General features: G+C 41.3%; 1 protein-coding gene across 1 annotated transcript; it reads right to left on the bottom strand.

Annotated features, from left to right (window-relative positions):
- Positions 1-15,388: 15,388 nt before the first annotated feature.
- Positions 15,389-24,004, bottom strand: LOC109480142 (kelch-like protein 9). The gene is made up of 9 exons (XM_019782303.1): positions 23,571-24,004; positions 22,814-23,047; positions 21,060-21,262; positions 20,014-20,231; positions 18,884-19,085; positions 18,181-18,312; positions 16,826-17,008; positions 16,111-16,248; positions 15,389-15,521 (listed from the first exon to the last, which is right to left on the bottom strand). Exons 1-9 carry the CDS (start codon positions 23,949-23,951, stop codon positions 15,389-15,391), a joined length of 1,824 nt encoding a protein of 607 aa, XP_019637862.1. The 5' UTR covers positions 23,952-24,004.
- Positions 24,005-25,734: the final 1,730 nt, after the last annotated feature.

The raw sequence follows: 25,734 nt of genomic DNA, 5'->3' as shown, positions 1-25,734 counted from the left end.
CAGGATAAGGAAGTTATGTATGATTTTTATGGTGTGTATGTATGTCAGTGTTCAAAGATTGAAGAAGAAGTTTATGTTTTTTAGTTCCTTGGGACTTCCTTTCAGGTACTAAGAGAGATTTCTTGTTTCAGTGGGACCCATATGTTACTTTTGGCAGTGGTGGATCCCAGAGACTTGGTGGAACAGGACAGAGTATGGAATGGGACATGTTCGGTAAGAGATACATGTAAATAACTACTGATGAATTTACTCAAGAAACTGGATAGATTTTGAAAACTGTCAGACATTTCAAGAAAGACTACTTTTCGTCAGTCACTGACATCGGGTAACAATTTCCTTGAATAATGGGGTGTTTGAATTCTTTTACAATATTAAGATATCATTTTAGACTTTTCAAACTGGATAAAAGTTTAATAACTAAACGTTTCGGGTGTTGTTCCGACACCCTTCATTGTTGAATGGAATACATAGGAATTTTCGGAATGCTATATGAGAAACAAGGTTCTAAATAAACAAAACAAAAAACAGTCAAGTTGTTCAAAGGTGTGTTCTAAACAAAAGGTAACTGACATAAAATATGTTCCAAAAAGGGTAAGCAAAAGAGGGAAATAAGGAAAAAACTGTACAAGACTAATAAGAAACTAAAGTACAGTAAAAAAAAATACATGTCAAAAATACAAGTGTCTGAAAAATTAAATAAATACATTTTTCTTTTCCTTCAGTTGGGGATTTCCGGAACGTGAGCCTCTTGGATTCCATCAGAACAGACCAGTATTCCTACAACCTGCGGCAGTCTCAGCCCTTCCCAGGGCAGCTACATCCCTACCAGTATCACCAGGAGTTTTGAGTTCAAAGCTGGGAAAATGCCTCCACTCCTGAGGCATCGCCAAAAAAGACCAACAAGTCTACAACTCTACATTCCACAGTAGCTTAACATTAATCCCACTTCTGCAATAGTCCCAAACCTTTTGCAGATATTTTTGTATATAGTGAAAATTTTCCAATATTCCCAGTATTTATAACACAGTAAACATCGCAGTCATCACGTGTGAATGAACACCAGCTTTTCTATTGTTTTGCTGCTATTTTTTCAACCACAGTGTCAATATACCACAAACTCTTGATTCTCGACTAAGCTGTGTACCTAAACAATACAGAACAGATCTTTCAGCCTGTAACACAGACACACTGTCCTGTCTCTGGGACCCATAGGGGGACCAACTATTTCACTATGGTCACCATTTCACATTTCACTACGGTCACAAATAACCATATAATTAGTGTACCTGTATATAGGTACAGTACCTGGTACTGAGGGATTAGGTATTTTGGACCTGTACCTGAGCAATTTTTTCGGTACAATATCGGTACTGCGCACCAGTACACAGCCCTATTCTCGACAGTCCCATACCCTCTGGAGATTCTTTTCCAGACACATTTTAGAAATGAACCTCTTTTACAGTAATCATTAATTTTCAAACCTGCATTCTTTCCAAAGCCATGTTCCTTCTACTACTACATTCAAGTGGGATGGATGGATTAAGTTTATGTGGATTCCAGATACATGTAAGCTTAAGAAATAATAGGTTACCGTTTTGTTTTGCTTTGCTTTGTTTTGTGAATTGTTTTGCTGTTTCGCTTACATAGTATGAATGACACTCAAGGAATATTGTGGTTCGCTTTCATCTTGGGTGCTACCAAATGATGGCTACATGGGGGTGGTCAGGGCCACCTTTGCCTACAGTAAAAATTTGCCAATGAAGAATGCAGAAACTAAGAAATTTTGGGCAGTACTTAAACCTGTGTGCCTTCCTGTATAAATGAGCTTAAGCCGTCATGCTTTTTCTAATTATCAGAGAATTATTACGATAACTATGTAATATTATTTAATTGTCCATTATACTTAATATACAGAAATGAAGAAGCCATAATTGCTCTTTTTATTGCTATGCAATTAGCTTATTGCTTTGATTTTATAATTTTTACAGACGTAACAAATTTGAATTTGATGAAGATTTTTCAGACCCATAGTAGGGTATGCCCATTTTAGCTTTCGATTCAATTTTATGGAAACAAACTTTTACAAAATAGTGTAATATAGGTTGCTCTACATGAAAAGTATTTTTATACTTGTCAGTTTTCTATAATGTATATAGTACATGTATCTTCTACATTCCCTTCTTAATGTTTAGGCCACAGCAAGTAATTTTTATGGATGACATCAGCGTGTGCATTGATATTCGCCTGATTGTGGAAAGAAAGAAATTTTGTTGTCCTCTGACAGTGGTCAACATGCCAAAAATGGGCAAAGATGTCTGTTGCCATGCCGGAAGGTGGATGGCAGATAACTATAAAGAGAGGAGACAAGAAAAGGCTCTGATTTATAAAGTTTTATCTTTTACTTGATGCAGTGAAGTATTTCATTCCTTTTATATATGATGTTCCCACTGAATCAAAACCATTTGTACAATGACAATTTTTCAGTGACAATGGATGTTTAACAAGGTTTATGATGTCAAAATATGAAAATGTAGGAACCTCGTTTTTGGTCCGCCTTGTTTTTTTTGCCCGCTCGCATTAGATTTGGAGTCTGCGGAGGATGTCATCCATAAAATTTACTTGCTGTGGCCTTAGGAGATAGAAAAGTAAGATAGCAAGGTTTGAACCCAGGGACTGACCAAATGCATTGTTGCCTTAGGCCACACCAATTTAATTTCTTGGTTAACGGATTCGCCCGCTTCATTTTTTTCTGATTTGCAAATAAAAATAAAAATTCAGAATCAACTGCAAAATGCTCATATTTTGCCCTGAACAGTTGAAAACAGTCCTTTTCATCCTAGTTGTTGCAGTTATTCCATCTTTCAATGCAATGGTATCATTAAAAGTTCAAATTTCATTGTTTAGATTTTGAACCAGCCTGGTGTGTTGACTTTATGGCTCCTATCGTACCATTTTGGGTCATAATAGGATGCCTAGGTCTGTTTTTATTTTATTTTTTTTCGCCCGCCCGCTCCATTATTTTTCTACAAAAATCCGTTAACCAAGAAATTAAATTGGTGTGGCCTTACCAAAGTGCCTCAGGTTTCTGATGTTGTTGTGGAGATTATTTTGGTGGTTCCCTAAAATACATTTTGTATATTTCTATTTTATGCCTTTTGCTCTGAGAAATAGCTGTGTAATAGCTCGGTTATATTTGCATAAATATGTACAGCATTATTACTCTATTCTTCCAGCAATAAAGTAATAAGTCTGATTTTTGCTTCATTTTATATTTATTTCATGCAGAAAATTGCAATTGGGGCAAGTTTACTAGACGTGTAATACACATTTCTAGAAATTAAAGGCCAATTGTGATCATCTTCTAATAGAGCTAAGCATTTAAATATCATGACATACCATTGGTGATACATGTATATGCTACATACACGTTGTGTGGAAACTAAGTATCCACTATAGCTATTATGATATCATGAAGGTTCATCTGTGTTGGTAGTTACATGTTAAAGTTAAAACTTTAGATCCAACACAAAAAATTCACCTAGAGCTTTCGACCAGTCACTCTGGTCTTCCTCAGTAGACTGACCCAGTGAAGCTTGTCACGTGGCTTCTTTGACATGTGACGTCAACACTGGGTCAAAGATATCTGGCTATATATGATCTACACTGATTATGTATGTTGTCAAAGTAAGAATCTTGGACTCAGAACCGGACTTCTTTGCACGAGGGATTAAAGAAGCCATCTACATCAGGGCATTACAACCATCCCTCAATAGAGACGGGGGGCGCCACAGACTTTCTGCAACCTATGATCCACTGCTCACGGAGTCACGTGTGTTATCTGCGTGAGGTAACAGTGGATTGCTCATTCCTTGACAAAGACTGGAGTTGTACAGTCAAAAATATGGGTGAGTCCAATTTGTTGTGTTGGAAATTACAGTTTAAACTTGCTTCATAATCATTCTACCAACACAGGTGAACTTTCAAGATCTATGTTGTATTCTTAGGTTCATCCAAAACACCTTTTCTCCTCTGAATGTCTAAAACTCTGTCAAAATAGGCCAAAGCAGTCCTCAAGTCCCCCTTTTCTTCATAAGCATACCCCAAATTGGTTAAAACTTCTTCCAAACTTGTATGAGTACCGTCCTTTCCATATAGCCCCTCTAGTATCTGTAGAGACTCTGTGAAATGTTCTATGGCTTTTGGGATGTCCCCTTCTTGGAATTTTGCGGCGCCCAAGTTGCCCAGTACAGTAGCTACAGAGTGGTGGTTGTGACCATGAACTTGTCTTGCTGCTGTGAGAGACTCTTGTAGAAACGACATGGCTCGATCATCCCCTGAAATGCAATCATAATCTTTCAGCATTATACACTCAGGCAGAGGAAAATTTGAAGAAGTCAGAACACTACAATCAGCTTACACCATGTAAAATGACAGTAGTATAAGCAGTAAAAATCCTCTCAGTTATTTGCCACCAATTTCATGTAATCAACACGTATTCCCCCCTCAGCTAGAGGGATCCTGGGCCCTACTAGGGTTTGGGTTGGCGTTAGGAAGGGCATCCAGTCGCCAAAAAATCTTTCTTCAAAAAAGACTTGCACTTGATACAAGCATGTCTAACCCCTAGTTTCAGAGGGAAAAAGATGTTAAACTGGATAGAGAGAGAGAGTACCGTTAAACCAGTGAATACTGAAACATGCTATAATAAATGCCGTGTAATGTCAAGCAGGTTATGTTTTGAAAAGCTGTGGATGGATCCTTAGGATATTTGGTGTGGATAGGTCTCAGCAACAGGTTATGGACCCTGTATTGGCTTTGTATTGTACTGCTATATATATATACAGAACTTCGGGCTTTGATATCTCATGCTTTTTGGTGACATTCATTCAAAGTGATATACATTTGTGCCCCTTGGCAGATGTTTTTATAGGGGAACTACAAGAACATTTCTTCTTGTGAAAGAAATTGGAAAGGGATGTATGGATGTATGACTACATAAATTTTCCATTTTGTAGAAGATTTCACTAGCAAATAATAACCATACCTGATAGTGTACAGGCCACCCCCAACTGCCCCAGGATAGTTGCCACCTCTGCTGTGTAAGACCGTGGCACTGCCACCCCTTCTTTGTCATCTCCCTCTTTATTTTGGACAGACATTGTTTCTTTGTTTTCTTCATTTGATGCATTTTGACCTCCACGGTAAGATGTTGCAACTTGGCTGCTTTTCACAGCATCCAAAGCTTCTGTTAACAAATCTATTGCTTCCCTGATGCCCCCTTGTTCCATCATCACTTTTGCTAAATTACTGTAAAGCTTGATAATATCAGGGTTTGAGAAACCTGAGATGGACTTAAACATTGTTAAAGCTTCTTCAAGTCGCAGTCGGCCTTCAGTTTTGTCCCCAAGATGACAAAGACAGCTTCCAATACCTCCCAAGGCAGCTGCAATGTCTAGATTCTTCACACCAAGTTGACCGATCTCTCCAAACATTTCCAAAGCTTCTTTGTGTTTTGTTAGAGCCAGTTCGTACTGTTCAAGCTTATACAAAGCAACTCCTATGTTGTGTAGGGATTTTGCAATGCAAGGGTGGGAGGCGTTCTTGAAAATTCTTTTCCTCATTTCGTACGCTTCCTCCAAAAATGACAATCCTTCTTGAAAATCCTTGGGTCTTTCCAAACAGTTAGCCCCCATGTTGGCTAAAGACTCTGCAATTTCTAGGTTGTCTGCATTTTCTCCAAACACAGTTCTTCTGATGAGGAAAGCTTGTTTATTCAACTGTTGTGCATGAGCGAAATTGCCTTGGTGGCGTTTCAAAGCTGCTAGACCGTCCAATGTGGTTGCTATTTCTGGATGCATTGCATCCTTGCCAAAAACAATTTCTTTGATCTGTAGAGAGCTCTGGAAAGCTGACATAGCAGCCGAGAAGTTGCCAATATCTCTGTAAGCCGAACCCAGGTTGTGCAAAGTTGCTGCCATGAACGGATGTGCCCGGTTGTCACCGTAGATCTTCTGTTCGATCGTGAGGGCTTCAACGTAGCACTGTATGGCTTTAGTGTACTGTCCCTCACTCTGGTACGCGTCTCCCATATTGTTAAGGATCACAGCAACTCTTGGATTCCCCTGCCTCTGTTTCTTTCCCCCTCCATCCATGGCTAACGCTTCTTCAAAGCAGGATACGGCTTCTGCGTACTTTCCTGAGCTCCGTAACGCACAGGCAAGGTTGTTGAGTAACTCTGCTTCTGACAGATCTGATTCTGGCTCTCCTTTTTTCCTTAGTTCCTTCAAGGCTTCTTCAAAGCACCTTGAAGACTCCTGAAGGTCGCCATTTTGATGATGAGCTTGTCCAAGAAACGTTACGACAGAGATTCTGTCTTTCTTTGAAGACAACCTCTGATCTGAGAGGTTTCTAAAACACGTGACTGCACCTGTGTAGTCTCCGAGGTGATACAGCACTTGACCAATCAGAATGCTCGACTGCAACGCGTCGCCTTCGTCAATTTCAGTGATGTACTGTTCCAAGCAAGTCTTGGCGTCTTGGTACTGGAGCAGTCTCATGTGCACTAGGGCTCGATTCTTCAGAGAACTGTCGTAGAATACTTCTGTTTTGAGGGACGATTCTAACCGTGGGCGCAGCGTACTCGGTGTGACCTCAGAGCTCTTCTCTCCGGTAAGCTTCCCGGAGAACAAGCTTCCCACGCATTCTTCCAAAGGTAGCACTGTTTGGAAGAAACGGAAAAGAATAGCGGGAGACTCCATTCCAAAGATGGCTGGTGCAGGACGCATTTCTTCTTCCTCACCTTTCTGTGACAGTCCTTCCAACATCTCCAATGATGCCTTGGGTAGTGTGGAAATATTGTCTTTCTGTCCCATGTTCGACAGATAGGTACGTAACCGCAGTTGTGTCGCGATACTTACAGCAACCTTTAAGTTGTGTTCAGCCTCAACGTTTATCACCCCTTTCCTTTGCAAAGCCTGGACGATTTCCCAAGATGATTTTTCCCTTATTCCGAAGAAAAGCCCAAGAGAAGAGAGAAGAATGCTCGGCATACGGTAGATCTCTTTCTTGACTTGGAAGAGCTTCCCTGCTGAGAGCATGCCGCTTAAGTAGGTCTTGAACTCTTGGAGAGATGCCAGCAGATTTTTGGTTGCTCGACACATGCCTAGTGTAGTTCCAAACTGGTCAACCTGTTTGAAAAAAAATCCAAATCTCTAGCAGAAACTGGCTTGAACTAATACATGTAGTTTCACTGAATATCATTAAAGATACATTAAATATTGTTATTATCATTTGGTATATTGAGGGTTGGCAAAAACCAACAAAATCATGTAGAATATGTTTCACATAAAACCATTCTGACAGTAGTAGGCTATTTTGCCCCTAACATTTTCAAACTGCCAAAAGTATCATTATGAAGGTTTGAAATGCTATAACCATACACAAAACCAATTGAAAATGTTTACCAATAAGCAAAATATCCTAAAACACAAACTTTAAACATTGCAGTTAGGTAGTATCAGATTAGGCTACACCAATTTAATTTGTTGTTTCTCGGATTTGCCTCTTAATTTTTTTCTGATTTGCAAAAAAAAAAGATTCTGGTTCTGAATCAGCTCAAATAGGCTTATATTTTGCCCCCAACAGTTGAGGAAAGTCCTTTTCTTCCTAGTTGTTACAGTTTTGCCATCTATCAATGCAGTGGTTTGATTAAAAGTTCAAAATTCATTGTTTAAATATTAACCCGGCCTTCTGTGTTGACTTCATGGCTCCTATCGTTGCATTTAGAGCTATAATAGGATGCCTAGACCTGGTTTTTTTTCGCCCTGTCGCTTCATATTTTTTCTGAGAAAATCAGAGAACCAACAAATTAAATTGGTGTGGCCTTAGAAATAAAGAAAAAGTATGAAGTTTTATTATACATGTAAGTGAGTGTGTGGAAAAATCATTATGGTATTTTGTCCAGAATTTGTCTAAACCAAAAAGGCTTCGGAATCAGGACGACTCGGACCATTACCAACTCGGCCCTTCGCAAATTTTGTCAACTCGGCCCACCGCCCTGGTCAACTCAGCCCACCACCAAATCAACCATGTTTTTTGAAGTACCAAACCGCCGGTGCTTGGTAATGTTGGTAATGGTCCAAGTCGTCTGACATTCAAAGGCTTCAAACTGTTTACCTGTTGAAACAGTATGTTATGGAGGTGTGTTTCGTAGTCTTGCACGAGAGAAGGGTCACCGTGGATGAAGGTCACACAGGTGAGAACTTCCCGCAGATGTGACCAGTCCAGTGCCCGAGGGTCAGTCTGTAAGGCCGCCATCTCTGAAGGGGTCAGGATCAGGCTGGTCAACTGGTCACTGGAGACTCCTAGAACAGTGTTGTATAATTAGTGATCATTTCGCCACAGCAAGTAATTTTTATGGATGACATCAGGGTGCGCATTAATTTTCTCCTGATTTTGAAGAAAGAAAAATTTGTTGCCTTCTGACAGTGGTCTACATGCCAAAAATGGGCAAATATGTCTGTTGCCATGCCGGAAGGTGGATGGCAGATAACTATGAAGAGAGGAGACAAGGAAAGGCTCTGATTTAATGTTTTGTTTCTTACTTTGATGCAGTGATATGTGATGCTGGCTGTGTATATGTGATGTTCCCACTGAACCAAAACCGTTTGTACGATGGTTGAGTCAAAATTTTGAAATGTAGGAACCTTGTTTTTTCCGCCTGCCTTGTTTTTTTCCCAGCTCGTATTAGATTTGGAGTCTGCGGAGGATGTCATCCATAAAATTTACTTGCTGTGGCCTTAGGCAGTTTTGTGTGATTTCATTGCGTATTGCTTGATGTACCTATCTAAATGTCAGCAAATCATAGCTCAAGCATATTGGGACAATAAAAGATTTTCTGACCCCTCAAATAACTAATAAATGTCTACAGGTCAAAGAAGGGAATACCAAAAAAAAATGCATGTTGAATTATTAGTGCAATAAGTGTAAAAAAAATTCAGTAAAACATTTAGTACACCCATCCAGTCCAATCCCTCAAGTTTTAATACATGTATGATGTATAGAATCTTTACATCCTACTTTGGGACTGCACTACAATTTAACTATAGATTTCTTTGATATCCCTGTCCTTGGTGCTGAAATGGGACTCCATTTTGTCAACTAACCAATGAGAGTCCTAGTTTGCTTCTTCAACTAACCAATGAGAGTCCTAGTTTGCTATGATTGACAGTTCTATCAGACAGCTTTGTACTACAGTGGGATTTAACCATGATTGCTTTGTATATAGACCTGAATGTGTTACAACAATCACTGATGCATATTTTCACTGTATTATATTTTCAAATACAGTACTGTGAATGTATAAGGTGTTTATCAAACATTTAGGCCACACAAATTAATTTGTTGGTTCTTGGATTTGCCTCTTAATTTTTTTCTGATTTGCAAAAAAAAAATCCTGGTTCTGAATCTACTCAAAAATGCTCATATTTTGCCCCAAAAAGTTGAAGAAAGTCCTTTTTTCCTAGTTTTTACAGTTTTTCTATGAATGCAGTGGTTTGATTAAAAGTTCAAAATTCATTGTTCAAATGTTAACCCAGCCTTTTGTGTTGCCTTCATGTCTCCTTTCGTAGCATTTGGGACTATACTAGGACGCCTAGACCTGTTTTTTTTTTCCCTGTCACTTCATATTTTTGCTGAAAAAATCTGAGAACCAACAAATTGAATTGGTGTGGCCTTAATTGGATTATCAACATACCTTGTTCTCTACCGAGCGGTGTTTTGCTAGCCCATGGCATGGCGCCGTCGAACGCAAATCCTCGCGGAGTCAGACTGTCGTGGTACCAGTCATCCAGAGGGTTCCGACTCGTGAAGTCATTTAGCGACTTCACCCCCACAGCTGGCAGGATGGTTTCACCCAAATTCAGTATCTTAAAACAGACACAAATGATATTTTATTTCTTGTCAGTCACTGTTGTTTGATTTTCATAAACTGAACTGATCTAACTAAAAGAATGTTCAAAGAGGCACTAGTTTTTTGGCACTCAAAAAAAGCAGCAATTCCCTTCTCCCAGAATTAAATATATTGTAGACAATAAATGCTATGTTGTAGTAACACAGCTTCCAAGTTGACACTGATTTGTTTTTGTGATGTATCCATAGAAAAAATCGTAGCAAACGGGAAAGGGCAATAGCATAATGTTTACCTTCGCACGTGGATAGCTCTGTTAATTCTTACTCAAACACATTCATATATACATGTATGGTCATACAGGAGTCTAAATCCCTCCTGCTATAAAATTGCAACATGATGTAACCCAACACTAGTTACCATGGTGACAGACATCTGGTTCAGGTCAGTGACCTTATTGGTTTGGAGAAGAAGAAGAAACAGAGCAAAAACAATATGTTTTCCTTCGGTAAACATAAATATTCGAAAAACACATGAAAATAGCTACAGTCTAGTAGGTCTCAGTTACATGTACATACTAGTACCTTCAGATGCAGATATCGGGTCAACGCTTTGAAGTACGTCCTGACGTCATCTGTGTTGTTGCCTTCCTGAACCAAGATGGCGAACTCCAGGTCGGAGTACGGAGTCATCTCTTGTCTCGCCAGCGACCCCAGCCCTACCACAGCATACTTCACATCCCCGGGGGGTCCTCCAATAACGCTCACACACTCCTCTAACAGATCTCTCACCAACGTTTTCATGTCCTCTGCTATCTTACAGTAAAGATCTCTCACTGCTGTTCCCTGGGCCAATTCTTGGCGCTTTCTTTCCTCATCACTTTGGTCAAAGCTAGTCGAATATTTCTTCGCAATAGTGTCAAGTTCTGTTTCACACTCAGATCTGATTTCCATGAGTTTCTTTTTGTGTTCTTCTATATTATCAGACTGGAAGGCTTTGGAAATCTGAAGACCTGTGACGCCGTTCACAAAAATGATTTCTATCTCCCGGAGCAAACTTTTGATGTAGTCTTTGCTACAATCAGCTTGCAATGTGTCAGGCGATGAACTAGTATCTTGCTGCTGCAGTTCCAGATTTAGTCCACCAGGGGGCACTCCTGCACTAGTATGTTCAATTATGTTGTCTTGTGATGATGTTCCAGCATCGTGTTTGGGTGCATGGTGGTTTGAAGTGTCGTCTATTCGGGTGAGGGCAGCATTGAGAAGTGCAGATGCCTTTATAAGATCACTGTGATCTTTTGGACAAGACAGCTCTCCCCGCTTTTTGTACACCTGTGCAGAAACAAAACAGTTGTTTACTTACATTTCACTTCGAAATGACACAACAAGTTAACTGTAGATTTCTATGATACCCTGTCCTTGGTGCTGAACTGGGATTCCATTTATCCAACTAGCCAATGAGAGCCCTAGAGTGCTGTGATTGACAGTTCTATCAGACAGCCTTGTACTGCAATAGGATTTAAGTGTTACAACAATCACTGCTACACTATCAGTATTACATTTTCAGATACATTAAAATTATAAAGAAGATACAGTTGAATTTGTAGTTATATATGAGAATCAAATAGTTTGAATGATTTTCTATTGCACTAAAGTCTAACTAACCACAAAAATATAACGTTACATTAAATCAGATGCAACATTGTAAGAATCTCACTAACATATTTCTAGTAGTGAAACATTTTAATTCATTGCCTGGTTAAAACACTCATAATGCACTGAGACAAAGCTAGCTCCTCATATCTGCATGAAGATAAGAAATTAACAGATTGCCAGTAGTTATCAAGGTATAGGCAGTGATACTACCAGGGCTGGAAATACTGGGTGCATGTGTACCTTAGTGCACCCAAATCTGGAGCTGTGCACCCAATTTTTCTGTGGGTGCACCAGTGCAGCTAAATATTTTCATAGGTTTACTTATGTGAAGATGAATATGCACAACAATACTACTATACATTTAAAAATGCATAGTAGTATTGTGCATATTCATAATATCTACGGGTCAGAATGAGATATAATTAGTTTCTTACATTTTATTTTATATGGTGCATCCCCCCCCCAAAATTGTATCTTTAGGTTGGGTGCACCAAATCAAATCAAATGGTTTATTTGTGATTACAAACAAGAAGTCATAGGCTAAATTGTGTCTTGCTGTACCAGTGCACCTGTTCCCAAAAATGAATATCAAGCCCTGAGAATATATAAGAACTATTAACTGACCTCCCCTAATCTCAGTAGACAGACAGCTTCCCTGTCCCTGTTGTCCACAGTGACCAGCCTGAGTGCTCCAGCAAAGCTCTTCTCTGCTGAATAATGGTCGCCATTTTCTAGCTGTATCCTCCCTTTCTGCAGACATTCTAAAAATGATAAAGAAGACAGGGTGAGTGGATATATCTTCGTATGGAAACAAGTTTGCCAATGAAACAAAAATCAGTATTCCTTCGTTTGATAAGAATGAGTGTTTCTCATTCTTTTGCCAATGTAAAAAAAAAACACAGTATTATTTTGTTTGATAAGAATGAGAAACAAGTTTGCCAACGTAAAAAACTATTGTTTTGTTGATAATGTAAGAATGAGAAAGTTTTTGACTTCATCCCCCTACACACAGAAATGATCCTCCCCTGACATATCATTAACGCCCTCCCCATACACTCAGTACAATGGAACTTCCCCGGAAACGTGTTTCATATTGAATGAGAAAGTCAATTACTTCACCTCCCTACACACAGAAACGATCCTCCCCTGACATATCATTAACGCCCTCCCCTTACACTCAGTACAATGAAACTTCCCCGGAAACATCAACTTGAAGTTAGTAGTCAGTAAACATTTCGTGCATAAAACATTGTACCGTGTACACTGTACAGACATTGTGTGAACATAATTTTTCTGTGCCGTAACAATTTCATACGCAAGTTCTGGGTGTAAGGCTAACTTGGATCGAACTCAAATCTATTAAAAGGTCAAAGGTCTGAAACACCGGTGCCGCACCCTGTTTTCTTTTCAGGACCGTCCCATGACCAAAGTTTGTTGTCAAAATATCACCCCACGTTTAAACCCACCATTTATAAAAAGAGTTTTAGATGGTTGTAGAGATGTATTCTGTTCTCCAGAATTTTTTTTAAAATCCACGGTTGTCCTTAAGGGCCCTTAAGGTTAACCTTAAGAGCAAAAGTGAAAGAACGTGACGTAATACAACTATGATATTTTACCGACTATATCTTCTTTTATCGCATTCTTGAACGAATACTTTGAGGAATGTTGGTCCACAAACCTTCAAAATCTGCTGTAGAGAAGTCTTCAGGACGTGGAAGACACGGGGTTGTCCCGTTGTCTGTTTGGAACAGCTCTTTGGCAGCCATCTTGGACTCTTAATAGGGACGCACCACGAGTTACATGGGGGATGGTCGCTACAAGCATGTGAAAATCTTACATAATATCGCTTTAAGTGCAAATATATTTTCATGAAAGGCGACTATGAGATATATAGGAGAGCTAAAATGGCTTATGGAAGGACTTTCAGTTTCGGGGGACATGACAGTGCGTAATAAAGGCCAATACGTTCGTAGCAGCAATATTTCCTTTCCGCGTTTTCCGCGTTAACTGGACTATCCTATGTACGTGGTGGGAGGACTCGGTCAAAGAATAAATAAGCAATCAAAAACACATTTATCCAAAGTTTAATGATGGTAGGTACAAAGCTGGATATGTTGAAACATTACTCTTCTTTACATTTTCATTTTTTTTCGTTTGATTTTGGCATTGTACATGTACGACATCGGTATCTCTTTCCAATATTCTTTAAAAATTTAGGGTATATATATTTGCCCCTTTTGCAACTGTTTTGTACGATTTACAGTATGGTTTAAAACAGTAAGAAAACAGTAAGAAACGCTAGCTTGTATACAACAGAATTTTACACATTTTTTGTCAATAATTACAATACTTGTCTCAGCCTCGCTCCACTAGTAACAGCCTGTTCTTTGCCCAGTTGGGTGTCGACAACTTCGACGCCAGGAGGCGAAAGCTGACGCACTCTTTTGCGGCTCGCCTCCTGGCGTCCGGTAACGGCATCATCAGTTTGCTCTTACGCTCTGATGCCTTCCCCAGAAGTCAGTTCTGGCGTAGGTACTGCCAGTGTTGGTATAAATCAGACCTTAAATAGGCTCAGTTTCTTTTATCCTAGACATTGTATTTTTAGATCTATGTATATTGTGTTGTCTATGTTGTCTATGGGTTCTGCCTGAATCAAACAACAAATAAAGAAAGAAATACCTTTCACTTGAAGAAACGTGTTTCCTACATGTAAATGCTAATTTGACAACAATTTGAAAGCCTCTATATACTATACGGCCTCCATGCAATAGAAACAGCGGCACCCATTAGTTTAAATCCTGTCGTTTGCAGATGCTTTGTTCATAAATTTTAAGTACTGAGGCATAATATGCTTATATGGCACTGAAAAATAATTATTCACAGACTTTATATTACAGAGCCTTATTGCTTTCGACGGATTGACTCATTTTCTCCACTCAATTTTTGCTTGATTCGTCGCTATCACTGACGTACACAACATTACCCATATCCACATTGAGGTAGAGTATGTTCTTGCAGCTTGGGATTTTCCATATCTAACGACCATCGATGGACAAATATCCCAGTCTTCTGTCCTTCTACGTTCTCTCAAAGTTAAATACATTCCCATCCCTCAATATGTTTACAGAAGGAAAACATATTGTTTTTGCTCAGTTTCTTCTTCTTTGCTCAGTTTCTTCCTCTTCTTTACTCAGTTTCTTCCTCAAACCAATAAGGTCAATGACCTGAACCAGACGTCTGTCACCATGGTGTTTGGTTAGATCATGTTGCAATTTTATAGCAGGAGGGAATTAGACTCCTGTCACCATATTCAGGCAATGCATTCAATGGTGGAAACATATTTGTCATTTGCACCTTGTATCCTTAGCTTGTCCATTTCTGTTTGGCGTTTTGCTTTGACAAAGTCTTTGAGAAAGAACACTGATATCTTTCTGACGTTCCCATCTTGTAAACATCTCCGAAAAATCTCCATATCAATATTCAAATTTAGTCTGCCTTGTCTTGATCATGACTTGTCTAACTTTTGTTTCTTTTTGCTTTTCTGACAACTCTCCAGTGTCACTGACGAAAGGTATAGTGGATTCTACATGAAACGTCTGACCGTTTCCAAAATCATGGCCAGTTTCTTGAGTAACTTTTTTTGGCGTATCTTGATTATCTGGATGTCCAATCTTCACTGTCGTTTCGTCTGCCTTGAATTCAAATCACAGTCAAGATGTTGCACATCCTGCATTGGTACCTAAGTACAATGCACAACGCATATGTCCTTTTCAAGAATATTGCATTAGATCTGATTTGAAGAGTTGTTCGGGAGTGATCTGATTATCTTTCACGTGACGCTATTGGCTGCTGCTCTCTCCGGGTGGGCGTGGTTACAGTTAGAAGTGACACACTGCGGCAGGCGGAGCACACTGCAGCCAACCCCCGTACAGGGCTCTGGCAAGTCTGCAACCTTCTCCCACCTGCAACACAAGACGTTAGGTAAGCATTTTGTACTGTTAGAGAGATAAGTTATGTTTACTGAAGGAAAACATATTGTGTTTGCTCAGTTTCTTCTTCTCCAAAACGATAAGGTTAATGACCTAAACCAGACGTCTGTCACCATGGTAACTAGTGTTGGGTTACATCATGTTGCAATTTTATAGCAGGAGGGATTTAGACTCCTGTCTGACCATATATATGAATGTGTTTGAGTAAGAATTAACAGAGCAGACCATATGCGAAGGTAAACATTATGCATTTGCTTTGCAAATGTTACCTTAACTAGTTCTTGAGTTAAATTTAGTAGCGATAAAAATATATGTTGTACTGCATGGCTGCCTAGCTGCGAAAAGTAGCTTTCGAAATCTATCCAGTTGCTTGACTAAAAGTTTTCTTGTGTATCTATCTCATTATCATCGAAGTAGCTTTAGTCATTTTAGTAGCATACAGACTACTAACACATTAGCCAGTCCTCAACCAATCAGATCAGAGGAAACTTATCAGCCAATCACGTTGCCGGCTACGGTCAGGAGGCAACGTGATTGGCTGGTATGAAAGGATGCTGCTTACCTGTCCTCCTCCGGTAGGTAACACTCCACAGACTTAGAGAACTCGTTCCTATCCCAGCTGTACCCGCCTATGATGAAGATTTTGCCCTGGTACACCGCTATTCCTGCTTCACTCTTAGTACACAGCATCGGGGATGTTCTAGGGAAAGAGAAAAATACTTCCCTCTATCATTGTGTGATTGCAAAACTGCACTTTTTAGAATATCAAAGTTCTTTATTATTCACAACTACTTTATTGCAGAGCCGACATTTCAATAACCGTCTGTCATCTTCATCAGGCAATTATCATCAAAACGTACATTCAATCATTCTCCAACCTAATGAAAAAGAGCATGTTTATACCGGGGTGGGAGTGAAATATATTGCATTTGCTTGCGATTTGCTGAATTTTCATGAGCGACAAAACCTAGAACATCCATTGCTTCAACTATTTATGTTTACCAAAGGAAAACGTATTGTTTTTGCTCTGTTTCTTCTACTTCTCCAAACAAATAAGGTCAATAACCTGAAACAGACGTCTATCACCATGGTAACTAGTGTTGGGATACATTATGTTGCAATTTTATAGCAGGAGGGATTTAGACTCCTGTCTGGCAATATATATGAATGTGTTTGAGTAAGAATTAACAGAGCAGACCATGTGCGAAGGTCAACATCATGCACTTGCTTTGCAAATGTTACCTTTTTAGTTACTAGTATTTGAATGTCAAACTTACTTTGCCCACTGTTGAGTACTTGGATCGTAACACTCGTCCTGTAGAACACCCCGGATGCCACTTCCGTTTTCGCACGTCCCGCCAAAGACGTATATCCGGTCGTGTGATGACGTCATGCAGTGCCATCCCCTGGCCGTAGTCATGGCGGTCATATTCTCCCAACGGTCAGCCTCGAGGTTATATCTGCGAAAGATTTAAATGATATTATGTAAGATTTTCACTATTTTAAACAACGTTGTTTTACACATTTTCTTGCGCTATAAGCCTACCTGGGTTCATAATGACATTTAGGGAGCAAAAGATCAACGTCGTTGCGCCGCAAAAACGTGTTGGAAGCTGCAGAAGATAGCCAAACGAAAACCGCTGTTTGTTTACATTCTTTTTAGGAGCCTCCTAAAAATACAGCGGGCCTGGCGCAAATTTTTCTCGCCGGAAATGCGAAATAGCGATGCTAATATGTTGAAAGTTATCGAAAATGACAATCTATATGAGGAAATTATAATTATTTACATTTACAGTTTTGGCGCAAAAATCTTACGTAATATCGCTTTAAGATGAAGAGAAGCAATGCTGGTTAAACGTACCTCAAAGATTCGTAAAAAAAAATCATAAAGAAAACGTTTATTCAAAAAAATCTAAAACATACATGTAATGATGAGATATTTCAAATACGTTCGGTGTTATACTACAGCCAAAGGCTACATAGGGCACACAGTTGATTCTGATTTTCAACCCTATCCCGGCAAAACATACGCCGGATTCAAGCCCTAAAATCAACGGGACGTACACTACGAGCCCGGGCTAGCTTGCATGGGCGTTCCTGTGCCGCCCCAAGGCACGAGGCATTTTTCTGCGGCGACCGCCTAGCTTGCACTGGCTGTGCGCCGGCTGGCAATGTCCTTGGTGCTGAAACGGGGGTCCCTATTTTACACACTCTTAGCGCGCGCTGCCCCGGAAGCCAGAACTCGTTTTCCCGGCCGCAAGAGCCCTTCGCCCGCTGGTGTAAATTACCGCTACGGGGGAGTCTAGCCCGGGGGGAGTTTGGCTGGCTCTACAAAGTTGCAGGGCCGAAACCTCCCCACGGGCTCAGTTCCACCGCAGCGGTAATTTAGGTCTGCGGGCGAAGGGCTTCTGGTTGCCGAAGGAAACAGCTAGCGGCCCGTAAACTTGGCTGGCACCCAGGGTAAGCGTGCGCTGCCCCTCCCCGCGTTATTGTACAGTGCCTCTTTTTCCCTCCCCAAATGGGTGAGAAGTTAGGTCTTCGCGAACGATATCAATCATTTTAATCGGGCTCTACATGTGTTGGGTTTGATTCGCACTATTAATATATATGTACAAGATGTAACGTTAGATACCTTTGAAAGGTGTTCTGGAAACTCCCATTGTACCCCCCGGACACGTACAGGTAGCCTCTGTCCACACAGACGGCGTGGCTGACCACAGGCTCGTCCAGAGACGCCACGTATGTCCACTCGTCATTATGGGGACTGTATATGTGAATGAATGAAAGACATTTATTGTACATTTATGTCCTTACTAGCTACTACAGTTAATGGTACAAGTTTGGTATCTTGTTATACATGTACCTATAGTGCAACAATGTCTACAGGTTCAAATTTCTTCTCATTTCCTAAGGCCAAAGCAAGTTATTTTTAAGGATGACATCAGCGCGCGCATTAATTTTCGTCTGATTTTGGAAAAAAAAAGAAATTTTTGTTGCCTTCTGACAGTGGTCAACATGCCGAAAATGGGCAAAGATGCCGAAAGGTGGATGGCAGATAACTATGAAGAGAGAAGACTAGAAAAGGTTCTGATTTAATGTTTTGTTTCTTACTTTGGTGCAGTGATATGTGATATGTTGGCTGTGTATATGTGATGTATCTACTGAATCAAAACCATTTGTACAAGGATTGAGTGAAAATTTTAGAATGTAGGAACCTCGTTTTTTTCGCCTCGCCTTGTTTTTTTTTCGCCCGCTCGCATTAAATTTGGAGTCCGCGGAGGATGTCATCCATAAAATTTACTTGCTGTGGCCTTAGTCTTTATTTCATAGCCTACTTGTATCGTTCGACTGTGGCCAGCTTGTCGGCGTCGTTCCTTCCCGCCACCGCGAAGAGTTGGTTCCCGATGGCGGCGAGGTGGAAGTCCGTCCTGCTCTCCAACATGGACGCCGTCTGGAACCACGAGTCCTGCTGAGGATCGTAACGGTGCACTTCGTTCGTGGCCGTTAGGCGGCCAAGGTGACTTGTACACGACCCACCTGTAGACACATGTGAAGAAGATTTGCCATTTAGGCCCTGTTCATACGGAAACCGTACCTGAACCGCGATTCGGGTAAATCGCATTCCTCACATCTGGTCACACGTTCCTTTCAAACCGTGCCCGAGCACAATTTGCCTAAACTACATTCATCTGGATTGAAAGCGCTTACAGCGTATTCGTGTGCACGATGCCTTAGTCGTATTGTAACAGTGGGGTTCAAGCGCCACCAACTGATCCATTCCAAAGGGCCCGGACCTTTTGGAATACTAGTAGTCGTTAGAGCGCTGGTGTCATAAGCTGGCTGCTCGGGTTCGACGCGGGTTCGATTCCTGTTTCACGGTTCTCACATCGGCCCTGTGAGATTCGAGGACGAATCTAAAAAGAAACTTTCCCATTGTTTCACACAGCAGATTAAATACCATTCTGTTTTACACTCGAGTCAGTGGGAGCCGCCATGTTGATATGTAACGTCATTGTTCGGCCATCTTGAAAGCTATCAGCTTACCCATCTCGTTTCCATTACATCCAGCAGGTCTTACACTTCACAAAAGCTATTCTTTACGCACACCTTAAAATATGCGTAAATGTAAATGTACCGTTTCTTCACTTGTGTGTAACTTTACGCAAGCTTTGATATGTGCTTAAACATTTAAACGCGCAACTTAAAATATGCGTAAATGTACCGTTTCTTCACTTGTGTGTAACTTTACGCAAGCTTTGATATGTGCTTAAACATTTAAACGCGCAACTTAAAATATGCGTAAATGTACCGTTTCTTCACTTGTGTGTAACTTTACGCAAGCTTTGATGTGTGCTTAAACATTTAAACGCACAACTTAAAATATGCGTAAATGTACCGTTTCTTCACTTGTCAATAACTTTACGCAAGCTTTGGTGTGTGCTTAAACATTTCGTGCTGGTGTCACCTGCTACGTAGAGGAAGTTGCCCAACACGGCCACGCCCTTGTGACTGCGGGGTCTCTCCATGGCGGTGACTTCCCGCCAGGACGACCCGCCGGTGTCCAGGAACTTCACGCTGCGGATGAGGGTCTCGCTGGCCCGGGAGGACGGCTCGCCGCCCACGATCACCAGGTGACTGGACGTGGAACGGACCTGGGTACGGGCTGACTGCATCACCGGCTGTCTGAAATGTACAAAAAAATCTGATGTTGTCATGAGGCTGTGTGAGCTTGTCTGTACATTCCTATGCCGCCCCCAGGTCAATGGCAGTGCGCCGGAGGGCGATGTCCTTGGTGCTGAAATGGAGGGTCCCTATATATCTCACTAACACTCTACGCACACTGGCGTATGGCCAGCCCCCGCGTTAATGATCAGATCATTGACTGCGACGTTTTCTGCCAACAGAAATGTTTCTTTTCTTCTTTATTTCTTTCTACCTTGCGCTTTTTCTTCCTCGTTCTTTGCCCTGTCCCCTCTTTCCTTCTTTCCCCTACGTACATTTTCCCTCCTTTTCTTCTTTATCGTTCTTTCCCTTCTTTCATTCTTCCTCCTACGCATATTTTCCATTATTTTCTTTCCTCCTTTATTATCATATTTCCCTATCTCTCTCCGCCTATTTCTGTTTCTACTCTTTGTCGCCCTTTGATTTGGCTTTGTGTCTGTCTCTCCCTTTCTCCTCTCTCTTCTCTCTCTCTCTCTCCCTCCCTCTCTATCTCTCTCTCTTTCCCCCTTTCTCTCTTCTCTTCTCTCTCTCTCCTCTCTCTCTCTCCTCTCTCTCTCTCTCTCTCCTCTCTCTCCTCCTCTCTCTCTCTCTCTCTCTCTCTCTCTCTCTCTCTCTCTCAGCCCCTCTTGAACTCAGATCTCCATGGCACTTGCAACATGATGTAACCCAACACCAATTACCATAGTGAGAGACGTCTGGTTCAGGTCATTGACCTTATTTGTTTGGAGAAGAAGAGGAAGAAACTGAGGAAAAACAATGACAATGACAAAAACAATTCAATCAAATCACCTGTGCGGTAGAACGTGGTACTTGAATGTCTCCTGCAGAATCCGCATACAGCTGACGTCAGTCTGCATGAAGTCCACGGTCTGTACCCGGTCCACCAGCTCTGCCGGCGACATGAGCGGGAACCGCACACGTGACATCAGCTCGCTCATGTGCTGCTGCCGGGACGTGTCGTACTCCAACCACTTCACTACGGCTTCAAAAACCTGCACAACAACAACAAAAAATAATTTTGTAACTCTCTGGTCTTCTTCATGAATACTATGATATCTGAGACTACCCATTAGTGAGGACATCCGGTCCAATCCAACTGTAAACAGCCTATTTAGCATCTCCTGCTAATTGCTGGCATTCTGCAGCATGGAGGGTTTAATGCTTTTCTATGCTTGTTTTTGATGCTGGGTATAGCTCTAGAAGTGATTCTATTGTGTTGTGTTTGGTGGTGTTCAGTGGGCCATAGGTCATTGTGGCAATCCTATGACTAACTTGAGCCGATTCAAAAGTAAGAATTTTTAGCTAAATGGACAATTTGGATGCCAAACTAAACTGTCAATGTGAGTTGTCAATAGTTGAACACTCAAGTAGGTGATTGTTGACAGCTCAGTTCTTAGATGTTTACCATATATTCCAATGGCGGCTGGAAATGGTGGTCTGTGCCCTAAACGACCAACCTCTATCTCGAACTGGCATGTGCAGAGGTCGTCGCTCTCAGGTTGTCTTTAATCCACCAACATGACGGACGCTAATTATTACTCACGTGGCCTTAAAGGACCAACCTCTATCTCCACTTTTCTTTAATCCACCAACATGGCTGACGCTAATTACTACTCACGTGACCTTAAAGGACCAACCTCTATCTCCACTTTTCTTTAATCCACCAACATGGTGGACGCTAATTACTACTCACGTGACCTTAAAGGACCAACCTCTATCTCTGAGCACGTGCAGAGGTCGTCGCTCTCCAGGCCAGTTTCTTTAACCCACCAACATGGCGGACGCTAAATTTTGCATGTACTCATTTGCATATTCGTGATCTCCCGAATGAGACCGCGACCAGGACCAACCTCTATCTCTGAGCATGTGCAGAGGTCGTCGCTCTCCAGCTTTCTTTAATCCACCAACATGGCGGACGATAAATTTTGCATGTACTCATTTACATATTCGTGATCTCCCAAATGAGACCGCGACCAGGACCAACCTCTATCTCTGAGCATGTGCAGAGGTCGTCGCTCTCCAGTTGTCTTTAAACCACCAACACGGCGGACGCTAATAACAACGTCATAGTCACGTGATAGTCACGTGATGTTATACGACCAACATCTATCTCGAAGCATGTGCAGAGGTCGTCGCTCTCCAGGCCAGTTTCTTTAATCCACCAACATGGCTGACGCTAATTACTACTCACGTGGCCTTAAAGGACCAACCTCTATCTCCACTTTTCTTTAATCCACCAACATGGTGGACGCTAATCACTACTCACGTGACCTTAAAGGACCAACCTCTATCTCTGAGCATCTGCAGAGGTCGTCGCTCTCCAGTTTTCTTTAATCCACCAACATGGCGGACGCTAAATTTTGCATGCACTCATTTGCATATTCGTGATCTCCCAAATGAGACCGCGACCAGGACCAACCTCTATCTCTGAGCAGGTGCCGACGGCGTCGCTAGCTCTCCAGTTTTCTTTAATCCACCAACATGGCGGACGCTAATGACTACGTCATAGTCACGTGATAGTCACGTGATGTTAAACGACCAACCTCTATCTCTGAGCAGGTGCAGAGGTCGTCGCTCTCCAGCAGGGTGGCCAGCTCGTCGATGCTGAGTCGCTGGAAGTCGTCCTGGTCCGCCAGCACGGAGAACCGCCGCAGCATGAACCTGTCCACCACGCTGCGCAGGTCCAGCAGGCTGAAGGTCTGAGCGATCTTCCCGATGTCCACGCAGTTGTCCACGTCCACGATGGAGATCAAGTACTCGTGACAGAACTGGACCACCTTTGGGAGGTTTAAAAGAAAATGTTACGTTTTCATGAAATAATAAAGACTCGAATTTCTCTGCCAACACTAGAATGAATTGGGACTTACCCCAAATTTTCGGCTGACTCCGTCAACCTTGCTCACGGAATGGACCCGTCTACTCTTGGAACGTGACGTCAGAGACACGTGACCGTAGTAGCGGGTCATCCGTGCCAGATAACTTGTGTCGCCCCCCGTCTCTGTTCAGGGTAGGTTTGTGAGCTCTAAAGTCATCATCGGTCTTTATGTGACCCTTTCACATATCTGACATATCTGACATGTGTCAACCGAAAATGGGTTGGTCAAGAGATGCTGGGTAGTCTATATCGTCCGCCGTCCCGGCATCTGCGTGCTTATTACCTCTAGCTCTATCCGTTTTTCATTGACGGGACTATTGGATATTGAGGTGAATACCATTTTATAACGTATTCATATTCACATTGACATCATTTTCATGTCCCGTTAATTCTTTAATCTGTTTAAGGAAAAAACAGGACCTTACCGCAGATATTTGCAGGTGGTTGGCGGTTGTCAGAACGTCCTGCACCGTTTCTGAGTTCAGCGTGATCTGCGACGTGTACATGTACTGTACAACATTCTCCAGTCCGCTGTATGGCACCGCTTTAATCTCAACACTGTCCTGGTTACACTCTCTCATCCCACGAGTGAACATGGCACGAAAATAATCACTACAAGAAGCGAGGATGTTCTTGTGGGCGGGAATTTCTTTCCCGTCGACGATCAGCGTGATGTCGCAGAGGAGGGCCTCGGTGCGGAGCGTGTTCAGGTACCGAAGAACCTCGCTGCTGTGCCTCGATGAAGAGAAGGTGCGGTCAACGGGAATGGGGGAGGGGAGGGTTGACTCCGTACTCCGGGTAGCCATCGTAGTAGGTGTTCCAGTCGTGGTTTTCGGCAACAATTTCACAATTGTCGCATCGCTGGATTCATTGTCGTAACGCAGTCTTGCTCCATCGCCATATTTTACCTGTTGCTTTCAGTCAAAACAATGGCAACTTGCGTCTGAAAGGTGTACAAAAATAAGGGTATTGAAAATGAATGTAGAAAAGATTTTAGAGGAAGCAATGTTTGCGGAACTACTGATAAAGGAAGTCCACGTGACACAAGCCAGGTTCATAGAACAAGGTCACAGTCTTGTTTACAATAGTCAAGAGGGAAACTTGTTTTGTTGTTTTAAACTGAACAATAACGTTTTATTTGCTCTCGATTAATGTAAGAGGTGTTCACATATTTTGTTTTTCATTCGTGTCACGCTATAGCGTAAAAATACATGCAACACCTGTAAAGACACAGTGCACAGTGAACCAGAAACAGCTAGCTTCAGTACACAGTGAACCAATGAAATATTGAAAAGCATAAGGCCGAAACGAAAAGCAATCAATATTGAGCGAATCGAAGCCACTATATGGGGGCGTTGGAGGGTGGTTTTTACAATGAAAAAGAAAGCTAAATGGTCAATTTTATTCCACAGTTACCCCACTGATACCCTCTAAACTATTACTCTCCAAGCAAGGGTTTTGGTTTTGGGTTATTTTTGGTGTGTTTTGGGGGCTTTCTTTATCGGGGTTTCCTTTTTGCACTGGATATTTAAAAAAAAAAGCCTAAAACACGCTAAAAATAAGCCAAAACCCAAACCTCTGCTTGGAGACTACTAGTTTAGGGGGTATACAGTGTCGAATAGATTGAAGTCCACAAAATGGAAAAATTGCATTTTTTTAAAGATAATACGGCAAATAAAAGGGGGTTCAAATTCTTAGTCTATATGGTTAGTTCCTAGCTTCCCTTGTTTTAAACGGACTAGCTATACATTTTGTATATAGTGAAGTAAAGTGTGTTACTGTATGTCAGTACCCCCGTTACACTGTGGTAGTTGTTAGATATGTAGATAATCGTTGCCTCTGGCGGCGGACACAGACATGCACTATGATCATTGGTTAATAGCAATCACACAAAGGGAGCGTCCATAAATCACATATCATACGCAACACGGAATCTGTTCGCACAATATGAACATTGATTAGCAATCACACGAAAGGAACGTCCATAAATCAAATAACAAACGCAACACGGAATCTGTTCGCACAATATGAACATTGATTAGCAATCACACGAAAGGAACGTCCATAAATCAAATAACAAACGCAACACGGAATCTGTTCGCACAATATGATCATTGAATTGCAATCACACGAAAGGAACGTCCATAAATCAAATAACAAACGCAACACGGAATCTGTTCGCACAATATGATCATTGATTAGCAATCACACGAAAGGAACGTCCATAAATCAAATAACAAACGCAACACGGAATATGTTCATTGATTAGCAATCACACGAAAGGAACGTCCATAAATCACATATCATACGCAACACGGAATATGTTCGCAACATCTACATCTACATCTACCATATGGCGTTTATGACGAATATTATTAATGCATATATGACGAATATTATTAATGCATATATGACAGTGCCATTGTACATACATAAATTCTATTATTCTAACATACATTTTGACAACAATAAAATGAGTTTATACTCGATCATTTTTCTTTGACCAATTTTTAATTAGTATGTATGTATTTTCTCATTGCGTTTTACTCTCGTTTTATGTTTTTTTAGTAGAAGCTCGTTTTATGTTTT

The sequence above is a fragment of the Branchiostoma belcheri genome, unplaced genomic scaffold, assembly GCF_001625305.1.
Source record: "Branchiostoma belcheri isolate BF01 breed outbred unplaced genomic scaffold, Haploidv18h27 scaffold108, whole genome shotgun sequence".
NCBI lineage: Eukaryota > Metazoa > Chordata > Leptocardii > Amphioxiformes > Branchiostomatidae > Branchiostoma > Branchiostoma belcheri.
Note: the sequence above shows the minus strand (reverse complement) of the source record. Positions and strands in the feature narration are given on the sequence as shown.

What these genes read in the sequence shown, in the direction of transcription:
- LOC109480142 (XM_019782303.1), bottom strand. Translation starts at nt 23,951, where the DNA reads ATGGCTACCCGGAGTACGGAGTCAACCCTCCCCTCCCCCATTCCCGTT. An exon ending in ACCACCTGCAAATATCTGCG is followed by an intron (nt 23,048 to 23,570) that starts GTAAGGTCCTGT and finishes AACCTCCCAAAG; the next exon opens with GTGGTCCAGTTCTGTCACGA. An exon ending in TACCACGTTCTACCGCACAG is followed by an intron (nt 20,232 to 21,059) that starts GTGATTTGATTG and finishes TGTACATTTCAG; the next exon opens with ACAGCCGGTGATGCAGTCAG.